Source organism: Carassius auratus, chromosome 37, assembly GCF_003368295.1.
Source record: "Carassius auratus strain Wakin chromosome 37, ASM336829v1, whole genome shotgun sequence".
Lineage (NCBI taxonomy): Eukaryota > Metazoa > Chordata > Actinopteri > Cypriniformes > Cyprinidae > Carassius > Carassius auratus.
In genome coordinates, this window is record NC_039279.1 from 17,399,266 (window position 1) to 17,423,735 (window position 24,470).

At 34.8% G+C, this 24,470-nt stretch overlaps 3 protein-coding genes across 6 annotated transcripts in view; 2 read left to right on the plus strand and 1 right to left on the minus strand.

The window, feature by feature from the left end:
• Nucleotides 1–987: 987 nt before the first annotated feature.
• coa3a (cytochrome C oxidase assembly factor 3a) lies at nucleotides 988–2,489 on the minus strand. The gene is made up of 2 exons (XM_026223204.1): nucleotides 2,247–2,489; nucleotides 988–1,608 (listed from the first exon to the last, which is right to left on the minus strand). Exons 1-2 carry the CDS (start codon nucleotides 2,449–2,451, stop codon nucleotides 1,505–1,507), a joined length of 309 nt encoding a protein of 102 aa, XP_026078989.1. The 5' UTR covers nucleotides 2,452–2,489; the 3' UTR covers nucleotides 988–1,504.
• Nucleotides 2,490–3,499: 1,010 nt separating this feature from the next.
• Nucleotides 3,500–7,655, plus strand: cntd1 (cyclin N-terminal domain containing 1). The gene is made up of 7 exons (XM_026223330.1): nucleotides 3,500–3,783; nucleotides 4,650–4,725; nucleotides 4,803–4,974; nucleotides 5,051–5,213; nucleotides 5,297–5,441; nucleotides 7,203–7,299; nucleotides 7,425–7,655. The coding sequence occupies exons 1-7, from the start codon at nucleotides 3,603–3,605 to the stop codon at nucleotides 7,524–7,526; spliced, it is 936 nt and encodes a 311-aa protein (XP_026079115.1). The 5' UTR covers nucleotides 3,500–3,602; the 3' UTR covers nucleotides 7,527–7,655.
• A 10,066-nt stretch (nucleotides 7,656–17,721) lies between these two features.
• tanc2b (tetratricopeptide repeat, ankyrin repeat and coiled-coil containing 2b) overlaps nucleotides 17,722–24,470 on the plus strand; it is a 140,252-nt gene continuing 133,503 nt past the window's right edge. Inside the window, exon 1 of one of the 4 annotated variants that reach the window (XM_026223205.1) lies at nucleotides 17,722–18,069. The gene's annotated coding sequence lies outside the window, so the exon portion shown is untranslated. The remainder of the gene's footprint in view (nucleotides 18,070–24,470) is intronic. The other 3 variants (XM_026223206.1, XM_026223207.1, XM_026223211.1) reach the window with 3 other exon arrangements.

A 24,470-nucleotide genomic window follows, 5' to 3' on the forward strand; every position in this document is an offset into this window, starting at 1 on the left:
GACTTTGTTTCTTTTCACTTCACAAGATGTTAACTGATGGATTGGAGTGATGGGGATTGTTTTTATCAGCTGTGTGGACTCTCATTCTGATGGCACCCATTCACTGCAGAGCATCCATTGACTGCAGAGCATCCATTGATGAGACACTGATGCAGTGCTACATTTCTCCAAATCTGATGAAGAAACGAACTCATCTACATCTTGTGTGGCCTGCGGATGAGTACATTTTCAGCAAGTTTTCATGACCTATTCCTTCAGTGTACGATGAAATTAAAGCAATTATCAGTTATAAATTTCAAGACGGATGCAAAATGCACACTGCACTTTGGCGTGAAGTTCAAAAGTCCCATTTGTGACGCTACATTAGTCATTAATAAATGATTTATTGCCGATGTTTACAAAGGGTGGTCAATAAAAGTGCATTCTTTATCTTCATTGATATATTAACACAATATGATCAGATTTTCCAGAGGCCAACATTTATGTTTTCTGTAGTTTTAGTGTGGAAACATTGTGTACAATATATGGCAAAATCACTGTTTATTTCATAATGAACTTATGAGATAACAACTTGCATGATGTTAAAGAGGGATTCATAATATGAAAAAGTTATTTACAGTAAAGATGTTAATGATGTATTAAAAAAAAGACTTTGTACTTTCAGTTGGGTTTCTCTCGATGCATTACACCTTGAATTTGAGGGTCATTGTCTTTGAATATGACAACCCAAGAAGATCCATTCACGGCTCATTAAAAACTGTGAAAAATCATATGAATGGCTTTATATGTGCAGTGAACAAGCAAATCAGCTCCAGACACAAACACATCCAATGTGTTTTAGATTGAGATAAATGTGATGCTTCATTATTCCGATCGCTTCGACGTGCAATGCAACACTTCCATGCTGTGCCTTCTCTATATTATGATGACAATGTAGTATATTATAAATCATATTTGTACATTAAAGTCAATAAATATAAAGAGGACTGTGGATGGAGTATTCATTTTATTGGATCCATAAAAAAAAACACAAACATAAACAAAACCTTCTTTAAATTATTCTTACTCTGATTATGTATTTGCACTATAAATCACCAGTAGCATAATTACTGTGGGAAGTATTTATATTCATAGTACAACAAGCAATATAACGACATTCAGTGTCCACTGACATATTCCATGAACTGCATCTCAGAAACACATTTTTATAGTAATAGCATAGCAAAAACAAAGGATTTCTCCTTGTATCAGTTAAATATGGAGTCCGAGGCTGGGCAACTTCAGTCCTGGAGGGAACACACACACCTGAACAAGCTAATAAATGTCTTCAAACTCACTAGAAAGCTACAGACGTGTGTTTGATCAAGATTGAAGCTGAAACGTCCAGGACCAAAGTAACCCAGCTCTGGTTTCAATGCATGTGGCTCCATCTTCTGGTGTCATTTGCGTGATGTCAGTTCCTGTTGTCATGTGTAGACACTTCCTGAAGATAAAGTTCATTATTTTAGTTGGCTCCGGTCTTCGGAGCCTGTAGTTTCGCAGCTCTGGCCTCTTCATCTATTTCCTCCATGACTCTTTCTTGGGATACGGAGTAGAAGGTGTAGCCATCTGAGGAGGCTGGTGAAGGCAAATACATATCTCTACAGTCTACGAGAGATAAAGGGATAGTTCACCAAGAAATCAAAGTTCTTGCACACAAAAGACATTTTGAAGAATGTTGTTGTTGGTAGCCATTGACTCACATACTATGGAAGTCAATGGCTACCAGCAACTTTGTTTACCAACACGATCTTTTGTGTTCAACAACAACAACGAGCAAAAAGCGAGCAATTATACTTTTCATTGAACTTTTTTTTTTTCAAAAAATTTGCTTTTCTAATATTTTAAAGGTGAATAAATGAGCTAAATATTGTTTACTACCGTGAAATACGCTCAAAATACAACATACAAATTAAGAATAGTAATTTTAATTTAAAAAAGGTTCCGCTGGTATATTTAAACAGAACAAGTGTAACATATTAAGAGTTTGACAGAGTTGATCATCGTGACGTCAGCACGCTCACATTGGCCGATCATGTAATAATGCACGCACGTGTAGTAATACACTAAGTTATCTAATATTCCTATCATTCATCATACCCGTGCAGAACTTTGTCATCACTAGCTCAGCAGGTTCTGTAATGTCATGTAAAGTAACGTTACTGTACTGCTGTCATAATCTTGTGTAACATAGTTGTGAAGGATACAGATGCCGAGAACCACCGCGCCGATGGCGAGTCCCGTCGCAACGTTTCGACCCCGGAGCTTGACTGATTTCTTCTTCCACTGCGCCAGCTCCACTTGTCGGATGAACTGCAGTTGTTCCCGAGTAAGAGCTTCCTTTGTAGGATCTATTCTCTTTGCAAACTGGGCTTCAGGTTTTGGCTCCCCTTGACTGCTCTTGTCCGCCATGTTTGAAGCGCGTTCTCGTGACGTAACACGTTTTTTTTGCAAATCAATGCTACGTCGATTTTGCGCAGTCTGTCTCTTTCTTTCTTTCTTTCTTTCTTTCTTTCTTTCTTTCTTTCTTTCTTTCTTTCTTTCTTTCTTTCTTTCTTTCACAAGGTCTGCAATATTTTTTTTTATAATTTATTATTATTATTATATATATATATATAATATAATACTATTATATATACATATATAATATAATAGTAGTGCATAATAATTTGATGCCAGTTTACATGTAGCTTTATTATTTATTTAGTTTATTTTAATTTAACACGGTTATTTTGCAAATCAATACTGCGTCGATTTGGCGCAGAACGTCTCTTTCTTTCTTTCCCTCTTTCTTTCTCTCTCTCTTTCTTTTTCATTCTCTCTTTCTTTCTTTCTTTCTTTCTTTCTTTCTTTCTTTCTTTCTTTCGCAAGGTCTGCAATGATAAAAATATAATATAAAATTATTAAATATAAATAATATCTACATATATAATATAATAATATTACATAATAATTTGATGCCAGCTTACATGTAGCTTTATTATTTATTTAGTTTATTTTAATTTTAATAGTGTATTAATCTTTGACTAGCTGATTCTGAAGCATGAGTGATGAACGGGCAGCATTATGAAGATCACTGACAAATAAAATAAAATGAATTACTTCACTTAAGGTAGTGATGATACATATCTTGTTTTCTTGCATATTATTTTTGGGGTCTATAACATCAGGCCTAGAATAAATGTATTCATAAAAAAAAATAAATAAAAAAATAACAGTTTTTTTTTCACGGTCAATGAAAAGAACATGTTGATGGTGTTGTCACGTGGTTCATGCTACTTTTCTCAACTCCTCTTAGATCGGCCAATCACAGTCGTCGTTGTAGTGCTTAATTAAGAAATTTCGAAAAATATATATATATATTTTTTTGCAATTCGTCTCGATTATATCTGCATGTCTTTTGTAAAGTTTTAAAATGTATACATTAACATATAAAATAAAATAGAAATAAAAATAAAATGTATTGATATTTGAATGTGCTTCGTGACAGGAGTTAGCTTTCTGTAGGAAAACTTTATTTTCCAGCGCTTGTTGTGAAGACGACGATTAATCTTTACTAACAAATGGCAGGAAGTAACGTTACTATGTTTTCACTGCACACCAGGAAACCGATGAATCCGAGGTTTGGAGAGGTATCATTAGACATTTTAACCGATATTCTGTCTAACCTCAACTACAGAAACAAATCCAACTTGGAGAAAGTGTCGGATTGCTGTGGGTGTCTGAAAGAAAGGAGGATAGTGGGTGAGTGCTGTTAACTTAACTTTAGCATATAACCTTAGCTAGTGTTAACTCGTATCAGACGGCATACTGTAATATGTTAGAGAATTATTTTATATATATATATATACAATGTTCTTAACATGACAAACAAATATCGCGATATATCGACAGATGTAACGTAACGTTTGTTTTCGAATAATCGCCCAATAACTTTATTTGTTCGACAGAATATTGTGGCAAAAGCAACTTTTATTTTGATGTAAATAATAATAGTAATATAAAGAACAATATGTTTAATTGTTTTAGCAAACATAACTATTATGATAGGGTCACTCTGATAGGTGCCAAATCAATCAAAATAATTTTTTGGATGATAGATAGATAATCATGATGTATTTAGATATCTTTAAAACTTTACATCTGCTAAATGTAAATGTAACGTAATACATTTAATATTTTGGCTTTCAAAACTACTGTACATGTTTATCTGGATGATATCAAAATTGTGCACTTATTAACTGCTGTTCATGTTAATTTAGCATCTGCTATAGATGTACTGGTATGTGCTAAAAATCATACATATATTTGAATTAACGAAGAGCACACATTTCCTGAAAATTTATTAATTATTTATTCTAAATAAATAATTATCAAAACTCATTCATCTTATAAACTGATTTTTTTTTTAATAAATAAATGAGCTGATTGTTTTGAAGTCGGCTATTTATGGGCAAAGCTCCATATGTATAGTATTTAGTCTAAAAATGCAATTATGAGACTATTGCAAGACTGTCGTTGCAATTAAATCACGTGTGAAGCATACTGCAATACTTTTATGATGATACGGTTATGTTCAAGTATTCTCACTCCTAATATTCGGTCCACAGAGTGTGTGTTTCATCTCTGTGAGGAGCTGGGACTGAATCCTGCGGTCGGATACCATGCAATCGAAATTCTGGAGAGGTAGTTTAAAGAGTTTTTAAAGAACATTATTCACTGTAAACCTGTTTTAAACCACTTTAACCTTTGTCATGTTCTAGGTTTATGGCCAAATATATTGAACATCTAATCCGGAGCCAGAAAGGTCAAGGAGCATCATCTGAGGACACTGGAAAAATTGAGGAGCTCATCTTCCAAACGCTCAAGAAGAAGTCCTTTCTCTCCGTCCTCTCAAGCGTTCAGATAGCCAGCAAACTGGACCTGTACTCCAATGTATGTTTCTATAAATAAGAACACAACAAATATTCCATGTGTTATTATGTGATCGGTTCCGTTTGTGTTGGTCTAGGTGGTTAACAATGACATCGCCATGAGATTTCTGCAGGCAGTCGGTTACCCTTCCTCCAAAGAGCAGCTCTTGGACTCTGAGATTCTCGTTTTAAAAACTCTCAACTTTGATTTAAATGTCCCAAATCCATTAACATACGTGGAGACCCTTTTGGAAGTGCTGGGTAAGAGTATTTTCAGTGTGTTTCTCAGGGACCGGCTATAAACTCAAATGGTCTTAATCACTGTGTTTGGTGAATTTACATAGGCCATAATGACGCAGCTGTCCCTGTTGCTCAACTACATCACCTGTGTGTGCGTGTGCTGCAGTTCATTTACCTGCAGAGGGAGACCATCTACAACTCATTGCTCAGATCTGCCACTGGATGCTCCAGTCCTTCACTTGAACAAAGGTACAGGGTTTTATTTTTAGGATTCCCCATATTTTCTGCCATTTTTTTTTCATTGACTCTCTCTACTAATGTTTTTAAAGATGAAGTATGCTCTCAGATGCTTTCTCCTTCCAGTTTAATGTGTAGACAGAACTACAAATATGCCTCTATTGCGCAAATAAAACCTCTTTACAATTAAAAAAAATTAAGAGATTTAATTGTTCAGCTTTTGCTGTTAACTCACACACACACACACACACACACACACACACACACATATATATATATATATATATATATATATATATACAGTACAGACCAAAAGTTTGGAAACATTTCTATTTTTAATATTTTTGAAAGAAGTTTCTTCTGCTCATCAAGCCTGCATTAATTTAATCAAAAATACAGAAAAAAAAAATAATATTATGATATATTATTACAATTTTTAAATAATTGTTTTAAAATGTATTATACTTTAAATTATCATTTATTTCTGTGATGCAAAGCTGAATTTTTAGGATCATTATCACATGATCCTTTAGAAATCATTCTGATATGATGATTCATTATCAAAGTTGGAAACAGTTCTGCTGCTTAATATTTTTTCAGAACACGTGATACTTTTTAAGGATACTTTGATGAATAAAAAGTAAAAAAAAAAAAAAGAAGCTTTGTTTTTAAGATATAAATATTTTGTGATAACAATAAACACTACTGGTCAGTAATTTGGGTCAGTAATTAATTTATTAATTTATTTATTTTTAATAAATGCAGTTCTTTTTACCCTTTTACTGATCAAATATATTAGACAGCCGAACTGTTTCCAACACTCATAATAAATCAGAATATTAGAATGATTTCTAAATGATCATGTGATCGACTGATGTTACATGTGACACTGAAGGCTGGAGGAATGATGCTGAAAATTCAGCTTTGCATCACAGGAATAAATTAGTTTTTTTAAGTATATTAAAATAGAAAACTATTATTTTAAGTTGTAATAATATTTCACAATATTACAGTTTTTTCTGTATTTTTGATCAAATAAATGCAGGGTTGATGAGCAGAAGAAACTTCTTTCAAATACATTAAAAATAGTAATGTTTCCAAACTTTTGGTCTGTACTGTATATACATATATTAACATTACATTTTAAGTTATATATAAATATATAAATACAAGCATATAATTCAACTGATTCATTAATATAGTCAGACCCTTTCTTTCTAAAATATATTATTCATAACAATCTCTTAATCGTCAGCAGAGCATGGCAGATTCTCCCTCCAGAACTGAATCAAAGTGAAGCTCTCCTTGTTTTTTGTGATTGGCTGTTTGTTGCAGATTTGCTCCAGAATGAATCATGAACTCTGGATCAGACCCTGAGTTCATCAAGACCTTTATAGTGGAGCTCTGTGAATCCACTAAACCTGAACTTAGCCAGGGTTAAACTCAGAGTTTGTTTAACTAGCTTTGTGTAACGGGCCGATGAAAAATACAAACGCTGGCAGTCTAAAATATTTCTCAGGTCTAACTTTTGCTTCAACCAATAATATGATTTTCAGCAACATGATAAATTACCTCCACACAGCGTTACCCACAACTCTCTTTTGTGCTCACATTATGTAAATCTAGTTAATACATTTACTGTTTGATGGTGCGTTATTTACACACTTCACCTTCAACAAGGTCATAACTCATTCCGAGGTAAACATCACATTGTTTTATGGTTAAACCTGAAATAGCTATAGGAATATGAAGTATATTCTGTGTTTGTAACAGAGCCAAGTTTGTGTGTGTGACCGAGGACTTCATGCTTCTGGGAGTTGGAGTCATTGCCGTGTCCGCCTTCATTCATCATGTCTCAACATGGGAAAAGGTACAGCTCCCGAATCTAGATCATGATTCTGTCAGTCACTGAGAAGTACATTTGAATATTTATCACTTGCTTCAAACGTGCCGGTCTCAAAGGATTCTAGTGAGTTTGCTTCATGTGCGCTGCAGGTAGTGGAGGAGCTGTCAGGAATAACAGGGATTTCAGGCCAGAGTATCATGGAGTTTGCGTATGTCACCCTGACACACATCACCAAGACCAAATCCGTCTGATATGACATGTGAAGGACCGATTTCAGCTCGAGTACAGATATAAGACGTGTAAGGTGATAACATTGTAAATATAAGGTTCATAATTCTGTTGTAAAGAGTGCAATGTAAAGATAAAACATGAAAATGAAAGAGGAACTTGCCATTCACGTTTCATTATGCAATGATTTCTTCTCTTCGCAATGAGCACACAATCTTCTCACATAAAGTAATTCAGTCATATTTTCAACTCTATTTTGTTATCTAATAAAATAAGTCAATTACATAAAGTGGATTGTTCTCATTAGATTGTGAAATATAAGATGCTTGGTTAGGTTAGTCTGAAATTATGACACTCTTCACTTAACTTATGCACTGTGTACTCAAGAATCTAGTATATGAATTATAAATATATATATATGGTAATTAAAGCTGTGACTTATTAGTACATGAAATGGCACACATTCCACACTTCTTTTTTTTCAGTTAATTAAGTTCATCATCAGTCTTTTGAGGTGCAACGGCAAAGAATAATGTGTACTGTACGTGTGATAATTGGGACGTTCAAACAGTCTTAATTAGCATAGAGGTCAGCTGACCCCTGCTTTCAGTCTTTACTCTTTCACAAGACCTCAGGGCAAGACTGAAAATAAGATGTTATTGTTGTTATACAAGCTGTAACAATGTTTTTTTATAGTATAAATGATTGCTTCGGTCTGAATCTGGACTTTTAAAGGGCATGTAAATGCACATACTGTTGGCTCATCCAGTGATGTGACTTTGGGCTGATTAGTGGCAAAGGGGAAACATGTCTGAAAACAGTCATTATTTTTGCATTTGTGTTTGACGTCTCTGCACTTCATCTTAAAATATGACCTACAGAGACAACAGCAGCAATTATCTCCCTGGAGCAAGTTTTAAAAGTGAAAGTGAAAGTGAAAGTGAAGTGACATTCAGCCAAGTATGGTGACCCATACTCAGAATTTGTGCTCTGCATTTAACCCATCCGAAATGCACACACACAGAGCAGTGAACACACACACTGTGAGCACACACCCGGAGCAGTGGGCAGCCATTTATGCTGCGGCGCCCGGGGAGCAGTTGGGGGTTCAATGCCTTGCTCAAGGGCACCTAAGTCATGGTATTGAAGGTGGAGAGAGAGCTGTTCATGCACTCCCCCCACCCACAATTCCGTCCGGCCCGAGACTAGAACTCACAACCCTTCGATTGGGAGTCCAACCCTCTAACCATTAGGCCACGACTTCCCCAGGACTTCCCCACGACTTTTTTAGATTATTTATTTGGCCTTTTTTGGTTCTGGAGAGACTCCTCTTGACTCGTGTGTTACTTATCAAGCAAATAAGGGAAGATGGAGAGTCTCTGCCCGAAAATGTGTCTTGTGTCTTGTCCGATGGCCCACAGCTTTAATTATGTGATCTAAATCTTTGTATGTTCTCTAAAAGATAAATAAATAAAGTATAAACACATTATAGGTGCATTATATGGCCAAGTGGCATCATAAAGTAGAAATCTGCAAAAATATCATGAAGCATAATAATAAACATTGTAAATGTGCAGGTTATTGTACAGTGAAGTGTATATATATTATAAATTGTTATTGTAAAAATAAGGTGAATAGCGCCCTCTTGTGGAAAACACATTTCAATCAGTGGTGTGGAGGTTATTTGGCTGCTTCTTGAGTCTTGTCTCTAGTTTTGTGTTTTTTTAGGGTCCCTTCTTGTAGCATGAGACACTACAGCCCAGTCAGGTTTGCACAGGAAGTCCAGCTCCTCCATATGTGCTGCACAAAATCAAACAAGTCTTCACGGGGAATTGGCCGCTCCAGAACCATGTTGTAGTATTCACCCAGATCCTAACAGTCCAGCAGCTGGATTATCTGGGGAACTCTGGGGCCTTCATTCATGAGGATTAAAAGAGCGACCCCCAATGGAAGATGTTCAGACTAAAGGAAGAACAGTTTTATGATTGTCAGACGGTGTTGGATTCCCAAATACTCAGTACAGTGATTCGAGAAAAACACAGAAAGCATGGTCTACTTACAAAGCTGATATATTTCTAACCCTCTGTTTTCTTGACAAACTTCACTGCCATCTGATCAACAAAAGAAAGAATCATTTGTGTGAGAAATATTTTCAGTTAACATGTGTAGAGGTCATAGCATTGCAATCATTAATACAGACATGGAACATTTGTAAATATAATTTCCAGGCATTAATTCAAAAACTGTAGAGTATATTTGGTCCATGACCATTTAAAAGGGTGAATTGCTCTAAACACTTTATATAATATAGAAGCACTTGCAATAAATGCAAACAGATGAAGATAAGAAATTACTAGCTTAGTAAAAAATTTAAATGATATCTGAAGTTCATCCTCCACATGCCTCCTTTCGTAGACGGCTCCAAATCCTGAATTTCTACTTCATAGTAGAAAAAGATATCTATAAAAGATAAATAAGAGTAACTGACATAAAATCAAGCAGTGATTTCCTACAGAGCGGCGTAGTCCATCTAAAACTAATAAAAAAAATTTACATCTTACATTACACATGCAATTTTATTAGCTCAAACAAATTGAAGTTAATATGGATTTTTCAAAAAGTTTAGTTGAAGTAAAAATAAACTTGCTTTATATGATTTTTTTTTTTTTGTTGCACAAAATCTTAAAAATCATAAAGTACAAGTACAACATAACATATTTCTGGACATTTATAAGAAAACAGCCAAATGAAGATAACTGCATAATGTTATAATAGAGCAATTAAATGTGCACTGTTTTTTTAATGTGACAGCATTAGGGTCAAGATCAAGTTTTCTGCCTCTCCTGCGCTCCATCAAGCCACTCCTATCATAGCTGTCATCACTCAAATTAACTTCCTAAAACATAAACACACATGTGATATTTTTTCAGATTTGTCTGTAATTATTCAGACACCAGAAGCATGGGTCCTTGAACATTATAAAAGCATTTTGAACAGCAAAAAATCTTTTTGTTTAAGGTTGCCTATAAAGAATGGTTGGTGCATGAGTTTGTTATTAATGCACAAACAAACGGTTTATGTGCTATTGCGGCACACTGTATTTTTTAACAGTATGGTTGCATGTCTGGTGAGTGTATTATAATGGATACTCACTGAAGAAGTGAGTTTCCACAGATTCAGAGTGTTTTAACTTTTCATTTGTATTTTGCTGTGTTTATTAATTCTGAACAGATCTGTATAATATACTGCAGGATTGTCAAAAAAAGAGAATAGCTCCAATTCTAATGAAACGCACCTGAACCATCAATCTAATATCGTCAAGGTCCTCATTATTGAAAATTTTAAAAGGGTTTTTTTCTGCTGTAATGCCGTCCGTTCAGTTTTTCCTTCAGTTAACCTTTTTATTCCTAACTTTAACTGTTAGGAATTTGCTGAAATTATTGGATGTGGTTCAGGCCTAGCTAGAGAAATCACATCACTCTTGGGGCTTTTAGTCAATTTATTTTAGCTCTGCCATTGAGAGTAACCTATCCGATCTGATTTAATTCCTCCATTTCACAAGGTCTCGGTTTGATCTGATTCAGATCCATGCAAGTATATTGCAGATATCATTTCCCCTTTACTTATGAAAGCTCATAAGAATTGTTTATTTAGGAAATCACACTGTAAATAAACTCCTAAAAGTTGACTTTCATTTGTAGTGTATGTGTAATGTCAAATTTTGATAGTTCAAACAATCTTTTGTTGATTGACTGTCTGGCAACCTTTTTTAAAACTGTGCATGGTACATGAAATGATTTATGCTAATATACAAGTACAGACATTGCAATTGGGTTTATGGCTGAATATAGAATCGATCTGGGGTGCATTTCCCAATACCATAGTTGCTAACCTGTTAGCAACTTAGTTGGTTAGCAATGTGAAATTGCATTGCAACCAACAAAGTTGCTAACTTAGCAACTATGGTATTGGGAAACACACCCCTGGTCATTATTTTATTTATTTACCTGATTTATTCCAGTCCTGAATTATGTTTCTTGCATGGTGAATAATTGGAGATGTTTACTTGCTGTTTTCCTTTTATTGAATATCTGATTGTGATTATTTAGTTGGGCTTCTAGTAATGATAAGGCCGTTTAATAATGTGTATTCTGGCCAAAAGCAAAAACCATCATAAAATCATCTAACTGTTCAAACACAAAAGCTAATAGTTTGTGCATACGACATTAACGTCTCAGATGACATTAAAAACTGTTTTTATTTGGCTCTCTGTACAGTGTGTGTTTCTCCATGGAGACCAGATGCCGCAGTCATTAACCTATTAGACTGCTGCGCTCAGAAAGCTCAAGGTCTTCTGCATATGCACACATCTCAGACTGAAGCATTCAGTTATCACAGATCTCCAGAGCTTCATTGTGGACACTGAATGAGAAAAATCGAAGAGTCTTTTAGAAACTAGCCTTCACGTAAAATATTACATATGAACAACACCATTTATAATAGGTTTATTTCTGAAAGTTTTAAGTGTACGTAAATATAAAGTTGTTATTAAGTCTAATAAATGTTAAAACTCTCTCAATTATACTGTAATGTTGAATGGCTATGATACTGGCCTTAAAAAGATGCAATTAAACAAATATTAAAAATATACCTGCTTTATGTTATTACTACATTAATTTGACGATTGAATGTGGAATTATTGTAAGATTAAAGTATATTTTTATATTGTATTTTATATGTTTTTAAAGCTGCGGTAGGTAACTTTTGTAAATATATATTTTTTACATATTTGTTAAACCTTTCATTATGTCCTGACAGTAGAATATGAGACGGTTAATCTGTGAAAAAATCAAGCTCCTCTGGCTCCTCCCAGTGTCCTATTGCCATTTGCAGAAATACATCGCTCCGGTAAAAATCAACCAATCAGAGCTGCGGTCCGTAACTTTGTTTGTGTTCAAAATTTACAAAAATGTATATAATAAGCGAGAACACCATGAATCCATTTTCCAAACCGTGTTTTTGGCTTGTCCTGAATCACTAGGGTGCACCTATAATAAGTGTTTATATTCGGACTATTTTAGATTTCTTCGGGTACACCGCGGCGGAGTAACCCAGTACCTTTGTGATTCTTCATAGACATAAACCGAGAGAAGTAGTTCCGGCTACGATGTTCTTCCGCAAGACGCAAGCAGTTCTGTTTATTAACCGCTAGAGCGTCAAAAGTTCCCTACTGCAGCTTAAATGTAATAAAAAAGAATATTTTGATTAATTCGTTTTTTTTTTTTTTTTAAATCGAGAGAGCATTAATACATATAATTATACAGTCTATAATTTTCCACCAAACTAGGATTGAGTCTTTTGCAGTTGTTGTCTAAGACACACTTCTCTACAGGATCAACATCTTTGGCCTAAAGGGAAGAAAGACTAGCTATGTGCACCGAATCTTCTCTCATGTACTCTACCAGATTATTGGCCAATCAGTACAATTAGTCACGGTGTTTCGATCAGGTTGTCGAGTCTGCTGTGATCCTGTATGATGGGATGGAAGCACATGCCAGAGCTCCATCACTTCCATGAGGTCACCATAGCAACCGGAGCCTTTTACCAGTCATTTGGGAATTCCAGTGTTGCACGGCTCACTTGCCAAATAAGTAAATCAGCCCTTTGGTGGCTCGCGCTTTCATGTCTCTTTAGCAACCAGTTGCTACGCAGCTACTGTTGCCATGCCTGTGGAGGGATTTATGGGAACTGTGTAAATCTTTCTGTGATGCTCCTCCACCCCCAAACTCTCTCTGAAATGGTTTGGTCATCGCAGAGAATTGCTCTTGATCACGTAATTCGTAACGCACTAATCGATTGACACTTACATTCAATCGGAGGAGCTTGTGTGTTTTATAGAAGCATGAATGAGAGTAGAATTGTGTGGGTTTCCTCCCACTGACAGTCCGCAGGCTTCATGATGGTCTGATTTATACATGTTCACATCTAAGGTCTGGCGTCAAAGTCACTTCCAGCCACAGAGTCGGCCCAAATAATGACAGATGTGCAGAGCACAGCATTACGTGATGAGATGAGTGTGACGTGACAGAACAACAGTGATGCTTTGTGTCTTTGTGACTAAAGATGGAAGGCAGATATTGACTTTGAAGCTTGTGCAAGATGTCTGTTTTGTTTATACAGAATGCATAAAAAGTTTTGTTTATTGTTTAAAATAAGAATTAAGCATTTAATTTTTAAGTATAAGTAATAAGTAATAAATTATTTAATACAATTTAAATTATTTTTTAATTACTTATTTGACTTATGTATGTTTATATACAGTGTATATGTGTGTGTGTGTGTGTTTACAAAATGGGAGAAAGTGATGTTTTACAGTTGTATTCTACACAACATTATCGAATCAAAACCTTTGTTTGTAGAATAAAGTAGTTGTGATACTTGGGTTGGTTTTAAAGAATAATATTTTGTGCGAGATGTCGAAATGTTGTTATTTTTCTATTCATTAATTCAGAATACAAACCATTGTTACCAATTTTTCCTTAAAGAAGAATGATCTTTTGTGATTCTTAAATTTAAATTTAATAATAATTTATTAAATATTTTTAGTATGTATATTGTGTATTATTTTTCTTCTATTCTAATTTTTTTCTTTTTACCCAATTTATTTTAGATTTAAGTAAGAAGGTTGTCTCTTTTTGTAACTTTCATAGAACTTTTTTTTATTATTATAAATCCAGAATATAAACCCTTATACTTACACAATTTGGGGAGAAAATGTATAGTTTTACAGTTGTTGTCAATATGATCCCCATCTTTTGCTTAAAAGAGAGAAACGGTTTCTCTTCATGGTGTTTTGTGTCTTTATGTAACTTTGATGGAACTCAGATATTGGCTTTTAAGGATCCTCTCTTGTGTCTGTTTTTCAAATATATATTTTTTCTAAGATGCTCTTTAGAAAATGATGTTTTCTGAAGGGTTTGAGAGCCTGCTTGACTCCGTGTTGAGTTTATTGAGAAGAGGTTTGTGGGCCAGTGCATCTCAGGATCTTTGGCAGAGCTCTTCTGAAGTCACTCAAGCTAAGGAGCTGTATATTCCTGGGTAGTTATTTTAGTGTCATTGATGTACTGTTTACTCTACAAGAAATGCTGGGTTGTTTCAACACAACTTTGGGTCAAATATGGACTAACTTAACTTTTGGGTTAAAAAGCGAATTAAAAAATGTAGTTTATATATGACCCAAAGTTATGCTAAAACAACACAGCATTTTTACTGTTAGTGTTTTAGTTTGTATTTTCAGTTTTCACAAGTTTTAGTAATTCAGTAAACATTTTGTTCACACCAAGCATGATAACTATAAAGATAATGATAAATATATAGTTCTAAAAATCGTTTTCTAAATATTAAAGAATAGCAGAGTCCAAACTACAAATATAATGATAAAGGCTTAGAGAAACGGTATAATTGGAATCGTTTTCAGAACTATTTTGTTTTCCAGCTGATGAACAATACAAACATTGACAGCCAATCAGAATCCATCCTGCTGTAATGAGCTCGAGAATTTAAAGTGGCAGACGCACATGCGCAGACGATATGGTTCGCTGGTGTGGACGCTAATATCCTTATCTTTATTATCGTGCTTGGTGTGAACGGGCCTTAATTCGAAAAAAAAAAAAAAAAAAAAAAAAATATATATATATATATATATATATATATATATATATATATATATATATTTTTTTTTTCTGAATATTTATAATATTGTGTATTTATTAGTTTTAGCACTTGAGGTTAAACTAAACAAAAATCTATGTTTTTTTAAAATCAAAGTTTAGGGTTAATTAGCTGTGGATCATTTTACTATCAAGTTTAGGGTTAAATAGCAGTGGATCATTTTACTAACAAATTCGTTTTTTTAAGTCAAATATTAGTACATGTAGGCTCTCTGTGATATTATAAAGAGCGCCATTTTAATAAACACTTGATGTGACAATAGGTTCTGTGCAGAGCAGATTCTTTGTTAGGGTCTATTATCTTCTTCTGAAGATGAAAATATATGTTTTTAGAAAAGTGCAGGAAAGGCCAGATGACAATTACTGTCTGAATATGAAGGCTGTGTTCATTTCTCCTCCTGGTTACCTAAAATTGCTAAAGCATTTTATTTTGATCTTAGAATGGTTTGCTGTTCTTATGAAGACGGATTTTAAGGGTTTTAAGCTGTATTCAAAAAGTCTTTATAGTATTCATTCTAATAACAACCTCAAAATTAGGATATGTAAATATCTTTGAATCACGTTTTATTATTTTTCTTAGCCTTCAAGCAAAACATTCCACAAAAGGAACTTTGTTAGTGTTACATTTATAAAACAATGTTTTTTTTTAAGATCAAAATTCTAAAAATTCATCCTGTGGAATTTGTTTTGAAAACTGAAATGACATTACCATGGAAATGGTACTTTAAATCCTTTTATTCGGCTCCTCCCCCTAGTGGAGGGTGTCAAGTTTCATACTATAAAATTTATCAAAAATTTTTTTTTAATCAAAACATTTATTTATTTTCTAATCTTGACAAAACACATTGTTGGAGAGTCTCAAAGTAAACATTTTTGTAATAATTTTGACATAATTTTATAAATTGACCTCAAAAACCTCAATTTTTGTGATATCAACTTCAAATTTGGAACATTATACATTAGTTAGACATATGAATTTTATTTTGGTATTTTGGTTTAAGTACATTTTCTTTTAACTTCTATTACTTTTTACATCATCTTCTAATAGAAGATTCCCATCCTTAAACATGACAGTTAAGAGGATAAGTGAGATTTAAAAGTGTCTGAATATTTTTGGGGTTTGCTAATTATGTAAGAGAATCTGTCCACGTTCAGTAGCCTTTCTGATAGCATTATTATAAACATGCAGAGACTCATGGTCAATGACTAAAAGCTGGTCACCTTATTTGCTCCCAGAAATGTGAGGATTTTATTTGGAATCCCTAGACAACAAGGGTGAAAATTAAATAGTATTTAATGAGAGAGGTGTAATGATTTGCACCACAAGAGGAACTGAAAGAACAGATGGACGGAATGAATAATGCATTTCATAATCTTCACTAAGTCATCATGTATTTTCTGTGTCATTTAAACTTCTGGACTCTGAAGGAATATGAAGTTATAAATGCATAGCTACTGTGAATGACAGAATTCAGAGAAATATATGAGGTTCAGCAGTCTGAATGTTGAATACAGTTTATACAAAATATGACTTGAGTACTGCTCTTCCGTTAAAAGTCTAGCTTAAAGACAAAAAAAATTTCTAGGTTGAGTAAATGTTGGCATAAATAGTTTTTAGCAATATCTTTTACTATTATTTTTAAAGTATAGGCAGTGAAGCGATTTTAAAATGTTATTATTTGAAAATAGTTTTGTCCATCAAAACCAAAGTCAGTATATGTCATAACCAATATGCAAGTTATTTTGTGATGACAGTACATTGTGTTTTTGTCTTTATTTAGATAGACAGATTCAGAAACTTTGCTAAAACTACACTATATTTTACATAAGAACATTTTGCTAATGTTGTCCTTATCATTATTTTAGAATGTTCTATGATTGTTCAAATTATCTGTTTTTTTTTCTTGGCCATGTGCATGTTAAGGAAACAGTCTATTTTATAATTTTTCAGACTGAATAATTGAAACAAGTAACCAAGAGTAGCTTATTCAGCAAGGATACATTTAATTGATCAGTATCATCTTAGATTTATATTTTAAACAAATGCTGTTGTTTTGAACTTTCTGTTCATCTCAGAATCCTGAAAAAGTATCAAATTTTCATAAGAATATGAGGAAGCAGTAAAGTTTTAGGATCACGTGACACTGGAGTATTGATGCTGAAATTTCAGCTTTGCATCACAGGAATAAATGCATTTAAATACATCAAAACAGAATACAGCAGTTTTCATTTGCAATAATATTCAACAACATGCAGTTTTTACTGTATTGATAATAAATTGGTGTGCATACTTTTTGCCTATTTTAAAATCGTTACCCATGACCAAATCATGATGAAATAACAGATATCAGATACTGAACAGACATTGTTTTAGTGGATTTGGTGAGTTAAACAGTAGGCTAACTCTCAGCTAGAGCCTCTGAAATGATCTTTTGATTGTCGTTGACCTTGCACCACCTCTTGCATGATAACGAGTCTCTCGGACGGTAGGTCCCTCCCACGGTGATGAATAATACATGACATTAGAGTTGGTCAAGGCAGAGGTTGTGCTGCTGTGTGTCGGTCTGCGCAGCGCTGATCCGGTGCCTCGCGCTCACCTCACACTGCAGTGCTCGGACTCTGCGCTTACAGACTAACACTGGCGGTACTGACACGTAGAGAGGAGAAACCGGCCAGTGTTCAGCCCGAGTCTCTGCGGGAGGGAAAGGAAGCCGTTTTTTGTGGCTGGTGGAGGGTTGTCATGAGAAAAAGCACGCGAAGGAAACAAATCCCTCAGGTTACACCGGTGCCGACGCGAGCGGAAGAAGGTGTGACGGAGAATATAAAGATACGCAAGGTACGCGTTTGCCTCTCTCTCTCTCTCTCTGTGTGTGTGTGTGATTAACCACCGTGTTGGTGTTGCCAGAAGGTTAATGATTTTACTGCTGGTATTTGACACGAATGTATCGTTGGCTTGTCAGCTTTTACGAAATATACCAATTTCCGCAAATACCACATTTTCTTCAGATGTTGTTATTCAAAATAAACCAACGTGGGTCTATTTAATCCGGCTTTACCCCTGACTGCTCGCCAACAACAACTTTCCAATTGTAGCTACTTGGTATTTTGGTTTAAGGCATAGCTTAATGATAAGACATTTGGTGTATCTAACGTTGGACTTGAGATTTGATATAGTTTTTATTGACATGATATTTAAACACGCCATAATATGTCGGCTCACACTTTAGTTTGGGGACCAGTTCCCACTATTAACTTTTGCCTCAGTAAGCTCCTAGCTGCTTATTAATTGTTAATACAGTAAAGTTTATAGAGTAGGATTAAGGGATCTAAAATATGGTCATGCAGATTAAGACATTAATATATAGGCTACTTATGAACTGCCAATATGGAATTAATATGTGTGCAAATAAGCAACTAGTTAATAGTAAGAGTAAAGTGTTACCAAATTGGCCAATTTAACAATGATCAGCAAACTTCCTGTTAATGAAGTCAATGCGTTTGTGAATTCTTATTAAAAGATAAACGCTGGTTCAAGACATTATTTCTATCCAGTGTACTACAGCTCTCCTCGCCTAGTCACTTTCTGCACATATCATGGTGATTTAGATAATTAAATGCCTGTTGATGAATTTTAATCACATGTGGTTGTGTTAGTGTAAATAGTGCAGCATACTAAATACTTCAAGTCTTCATTAGACTGCAATAAGAAACAGTTTTTTGCCTAGCAGAGATCTAGCTCTCTGTGTTTGGTAATGGTTGATATTCAAAATTATAATTTAGTACACATGCAACTATAAATCAGGGGTCTCCAGACTCGGTACTGGAGAGCAGGTGTCCTGCAGACTTCAGCTCCAACTTACCTGGAAGTTTCTAGTATACATAAGACTTTAATTAGTTGGTTCAGGTGTGTTTAATTAGGGTTGGAGCTAAACTCTGCAGGACAATGTCCCTCCAGGACCGAGACTGGAGAACTCTGCTCTAAATATTATGCCAAATTTACACCGCAAAGGCAGCACAGAAGCGCTTCTGAAGTGGCTTTTCCGGTGTCTTTACACTATGGATGCAACAGTGTACACCGAACTCAGCTGGAAATCGATATGTGACAATTCAAGTCGGTTGAGATGTTAAAGGGGTCTTTTGATCTCTTGATCTTTTGACATACAAGAGGTGATTGTACTAAGAACATCCTGTAAGTTTCAGAACTCAAAACTAGTGTAAAAACGGCTTGTATTGAAGCAAATCTGCCAAAATGATCACTTTATGATGTAATAGTGTGACTAAACCCCGCCCCCGCAGAAGGTCAACTCCTGCTTCTGCATCACTGTACATCACTGTTTAGCCCCGCCCACCAATTCCTGCACACTGTGTAAATAACGAGGCAAACAACAGGTCTACGCAGAAATAAGACAAGACACTTTTCAGTGTCTTTGCATTGCCTTCCTTCTGATCCCAACATTAGAAAAGAGTGGATTAACTTTTATTTTTAATGCAGATCCAGACCCCGTCAGTAAGAACTAGGTCCTTGGTTCACTTCATTTTACCACAGATTCATTTACAAACAAGACGCAGTTCGATGCAGGATTTTTAGAAAGACTGAAATTAAAAGACGATGCTATGCAACTATATTGGATCTAGTATAATGTCACACCGCACAAGTGTGAGTAAGCAGGACAGAAAATAGCTGATTATTTCTAAATTATGATGTTTTTGATATAAATATTTTGATAACATTATAAGTGGACCTCAGAGAACAGTACAAAATAAAAAAGGCAGTTCATGACCCCTTTAAATGAATGGTGGTACAGTTGGGGGTTGGGGTTTATATTTCTATCTTCAGAAAAGTTTAGATGGTGTTTCCTTTCATCTTCTCTCTGTATAATGTATATTATTAAAGTAGTGTTTATTAGCGCAGCGCTGCTTTGTTTACAGCTGTATACCGTCAGAGAGTGAATTTAGTGAATGCTGCCCGTCTGCTGTTTTTTGTTCCTCTCAGATGTTTTATGTATTATAGTTTTACAAAGCTAAAATCAAACCATTCTGTTTTTACTTAAAATTTTGAAATAACACTATTGCTTCTCTTTTTTTTGGGGGGGGGGGGGTGGGGGGGTCATGATTAAAATGCATTGGTTGACTCTAATTATACGTAGAAAAAGCACAGACACTTAGTGTGTTTATATGAAGAGATTTATTTTATTTGAATTATTCATTTGGGATTAGTTTTAAAAAAATATTCATTGGCATATTTCAATTTCACAAACAAATCTGCAGCACTTTGACTGAAAATTAATAAAATCACATCGTGTTGCCACCTTGTGGACAAACTAATTTGTGCAAAGATTCCCTCAGGCGGATGAAGATGATTGGCGGGCCTTAAATGCTGAATCATCTTGGTATTGTATTGTCACTCCCTGAATGGATATCAGACAGTAATTCACACCCCTAGTGACCACTGAATCCTGTCCTCCTCCTCACTCACGCGTCATTCGTACCTTCTGTTTGGCTCTTTACTACGGTCTTTCTAGCTTGTTCTGCTTGCTCTTATTCCCTGTGGTTTCTGGCTCATTTGCTGTTATGAGGGCAGAAACACAGAAGTAGAGGCAGAGGTGGGCTTCGGTGCTGTGGACTTCTGCTGAGTCATTTTCTCTGGGTGATGAGGAAAATGGAACTGAGTAAACAGCCAGTCAGAGAGGCAGAAAGACAGCATTGTAGGCCGGGGATGTATATGGCTGAGGAATATGAGAAACCTGAATTTCACAGCAGGTATGAGAGTGTTCAGATGTGAGAGGTAATGTTCAATTTGTAACACAGGGAGAGAGAATATACGGTTTACTCCCATCTCAGAATGTTTGCAAAATGTTTTTCTCTGGAGGGAGTTTGTTTGACCTCTAGTCTGTAATGAAGCAAAGCATCAGTGACATATTCACTGCAGTTGAACACTAGTGGCAGTAAAACAACTTTTAATTACCATATTTTTCGGACTATAAGTCGCACCTGAATATAAGTCGCATCAGTCCAAAAATACGTCACAATGAGGAAAAAAACTGGACTATAAGTCGCATTAATTTAGAACCAAGAACCAAGAGAAAACATTACAGTCTCCAGCCACGAGAGGGCGCTCTAAGTCTTCAGTGTAGACTACAGGAGCACTGAGCAGCATAGAGCGCCCTCTGGCGGCTGGAGACGGTAATGTTTTCTCTTGGTTCATATCTCTTAGTTAATTTCTCTTGGTTCATGTCAAATTAATTTTGATAAATAAGTCGCACCTGACTATAAGTTGCAGGACCAGCCAAAATATGAAAAACTTATAGTCCGGAAAATACGGTAGTTTTTTTACACAAATTCTAATTGAATAATAAAGACTTAATTTCGCACAATGACTTGCATAATAATATGTTATCATCTGAAAACATTTTTATCAAAATGTATGATTTGTAAAATAAAACATTTTGATGTCTGCATCATATAACCAGCTCCATATGTGCTTTCGTGATGTAGTAAACTTGCTCAGTAGTGCACCCGGTACAGCTTTGCTCTTGTGATGTGAAGCACTCGTGAAATAATAGTGATGATAAGGAAAAAAAAAATGTTGCTTCTAATGTCACCGTTGCTTCAGCAAATGCATTCATGAAACCTATTAAAAACAAGATTTTGTTTATATTCTGTAATTGTGATCAGATATTTATTTTACTTCAGATAGTTTTGAACCAGTACTTGGACCACTTACTCTTACCGTACCCAGAAAGTAGGCTAAATCCATAATAAAAGTGCATTGGGCAGGGTGATGAGAAATTTAGCTTTAGTTACGGTATTCCACGAAGGTAAAAACATACAACAATCACAGTCAAAGACTTTTCCATCCGGACACGATTAGATTCTCAGAGGACACATGAGTTATTTGACAAACAATAGGTAATTTGCTCCAGTCTTTTTGAGGAAAAACACGATATGAAACACAAATGTACCTGACCTCCTCTGGGAAAACTAGCTCTGAATAAACTACGGCCGGCACTGAATAGAACTGTTTTTTATTTTTTTCTGTATATTCGTTTATACAGGCATGCATGCTTCTGTCTGCAGTAAGTACTGAGCAAATCCCTGCAGTGCTTAACCTCTACCATGACTGCTTCTTAACCAATTAGCCAGCTGCTACTGTTGTCCCAGCAGATAATTAAGGGAAGATATGTTCATGTGTGTGCGTTTGTGTGTCAGAGCAGCTCAATGGGTGTGATTCTTCATCTTGTAACAGTTATGGTCAGCTGTGCTATGTCATGTATGTATGTCATGATCATAACCCAAATCTATTGATTTTTCCGAGATGTGTTTGTCTGTATTTTGATAACCCAAATTTAACTAAGTAAACTGATGTTTTTGACTATATAAGTGATCATTTTGACTATTTTTTTTCTCTAAAATGGATCACATCCCACATCTGATTTACTAAACTGTACCATTTCTGACACGTGTGATGTTTCTGACAGTGATTACAACCCAGAACTGTTCGATTTTAGACATGTCTGCTGTTTTTGATTTTATGTATGTATGTATATGTACATTAATGTATGTGTGTATACAGACTATGAGCAGGCTGTGGTTGTTCTCAACAACAATCTTTCACTGGAGTGCCTACGGAGGTCTAAAAATACATACACCTGCCCTTAAAAAACACTCAAGCACAAACCCCATCTGTCTGTGCATTATGAATAAATCCTGTAATTTTGTCCACTGGAGATTGCTCTGTAATAGCCAATCTGCGTAATTTAATTCCCTGTGCATGTCGAATCCATTTCTGTGGTCGGGGTGGTTATTTGCTTCTGATATTTCTATGATCATACCGCATAAAAGTCATACCACTTTTTCTCATGCATTACATTAGTCAGATTTATATTGTAACCAGTGTAATATTTCCTTTATGTGAGGGCGATGTGAGCCGAAACCCCTGCCAGAGCACATTTCTTTCTTTCACTCTTTAAATCTTTCAACAGTTCACTTCTTTACTGGCGTTTGTTTCAGTTTTAATTTGCTATGTATTATTCAGATTTTTTATGATTTTACATTCTAGAGTGTCTGATTATTTTAAACAGTTTTCTTCTGCTTTTCCATCACTGTATTATTATAATCATTTTTTTCAGCTGCTCGTGATCGCATCCCAGAGAGGGCATTTATGTCAGCTTTGATTAATAATAAGTATTTATGTATTTTCTCTGAAATGAATCAAAGGAACTATTATTTTAACTAAACAGCAATAATAACCAATTAGATTAGAAATGCTTAATGCTGAAATATGTAAAATAGCATTTAAAAAGGCGAGCTGAAAAATAAATGAAGGCATGTTTTCACTTTTTTTTATTGTTAAACACTAGCAAGAATGATATTTCATTATTTTCAGTACAAAGTTATTAACTGCAGACTGTATATTGCATTCATATTGAACTATTGTACAGTGTAATGTATACAATGTATATTAATACATGACTAGTGCTTTGTTGTACATTGAAACTTTTTGAACGATGCCGCAGATAAATCATTAGGTCAGATTAAGACAGTTTAAACTGATTCACTCAAAAATGAGGAAATCATTCAAACTATCGAGATTTTACAGATCAAATTTAAGCCAGTCATTTTATCCAGCTGTAGATTGGACAAAGTCTTCTTTTGAGGGCAGTTGGAAGGATTGGAAAAGTATTTGGATTGAGTCGTCAGTATGAATGGATCTAGCCAATAGAAAAGCATGTTGCATCACAATCCCTAATGAGCTCCCAATCCATTTCTTTCTGTAACGAGTCGCTGGGATGGAAATATAGAAGCAAATATTTTATTCAGCTATGCCTCATTTTGCCTGCGTTCCATATGCTTCCTACGTTCCATATGCTTCCTTCTGAATCCATGCTTGAGTTTATATTTAGACCCTCTGCAATTACATACGTTTATAGAGAATACATGAATGCATGTATACAGTCTGTTACAGTTATGTAAATGATTATATACAGTGTAGTTTAATCATTATTCATAACCTAAATCTAATTTGCATGATGTTTTTGGCTATATAAATGATCAAAACTAAAATGTAGTCTACTTAACTGACATTTCTGACTCTGAATGGATTTATTCCCCATTACATACGTTTTTGAAAAATACAGACGTGCCATGTATACAGATTGTTACAGTTAGAATATAGTTTCATTTCTTATTAAATATAAGGAATATTATGATTGAATGATTAATTCATAAATCATTTTT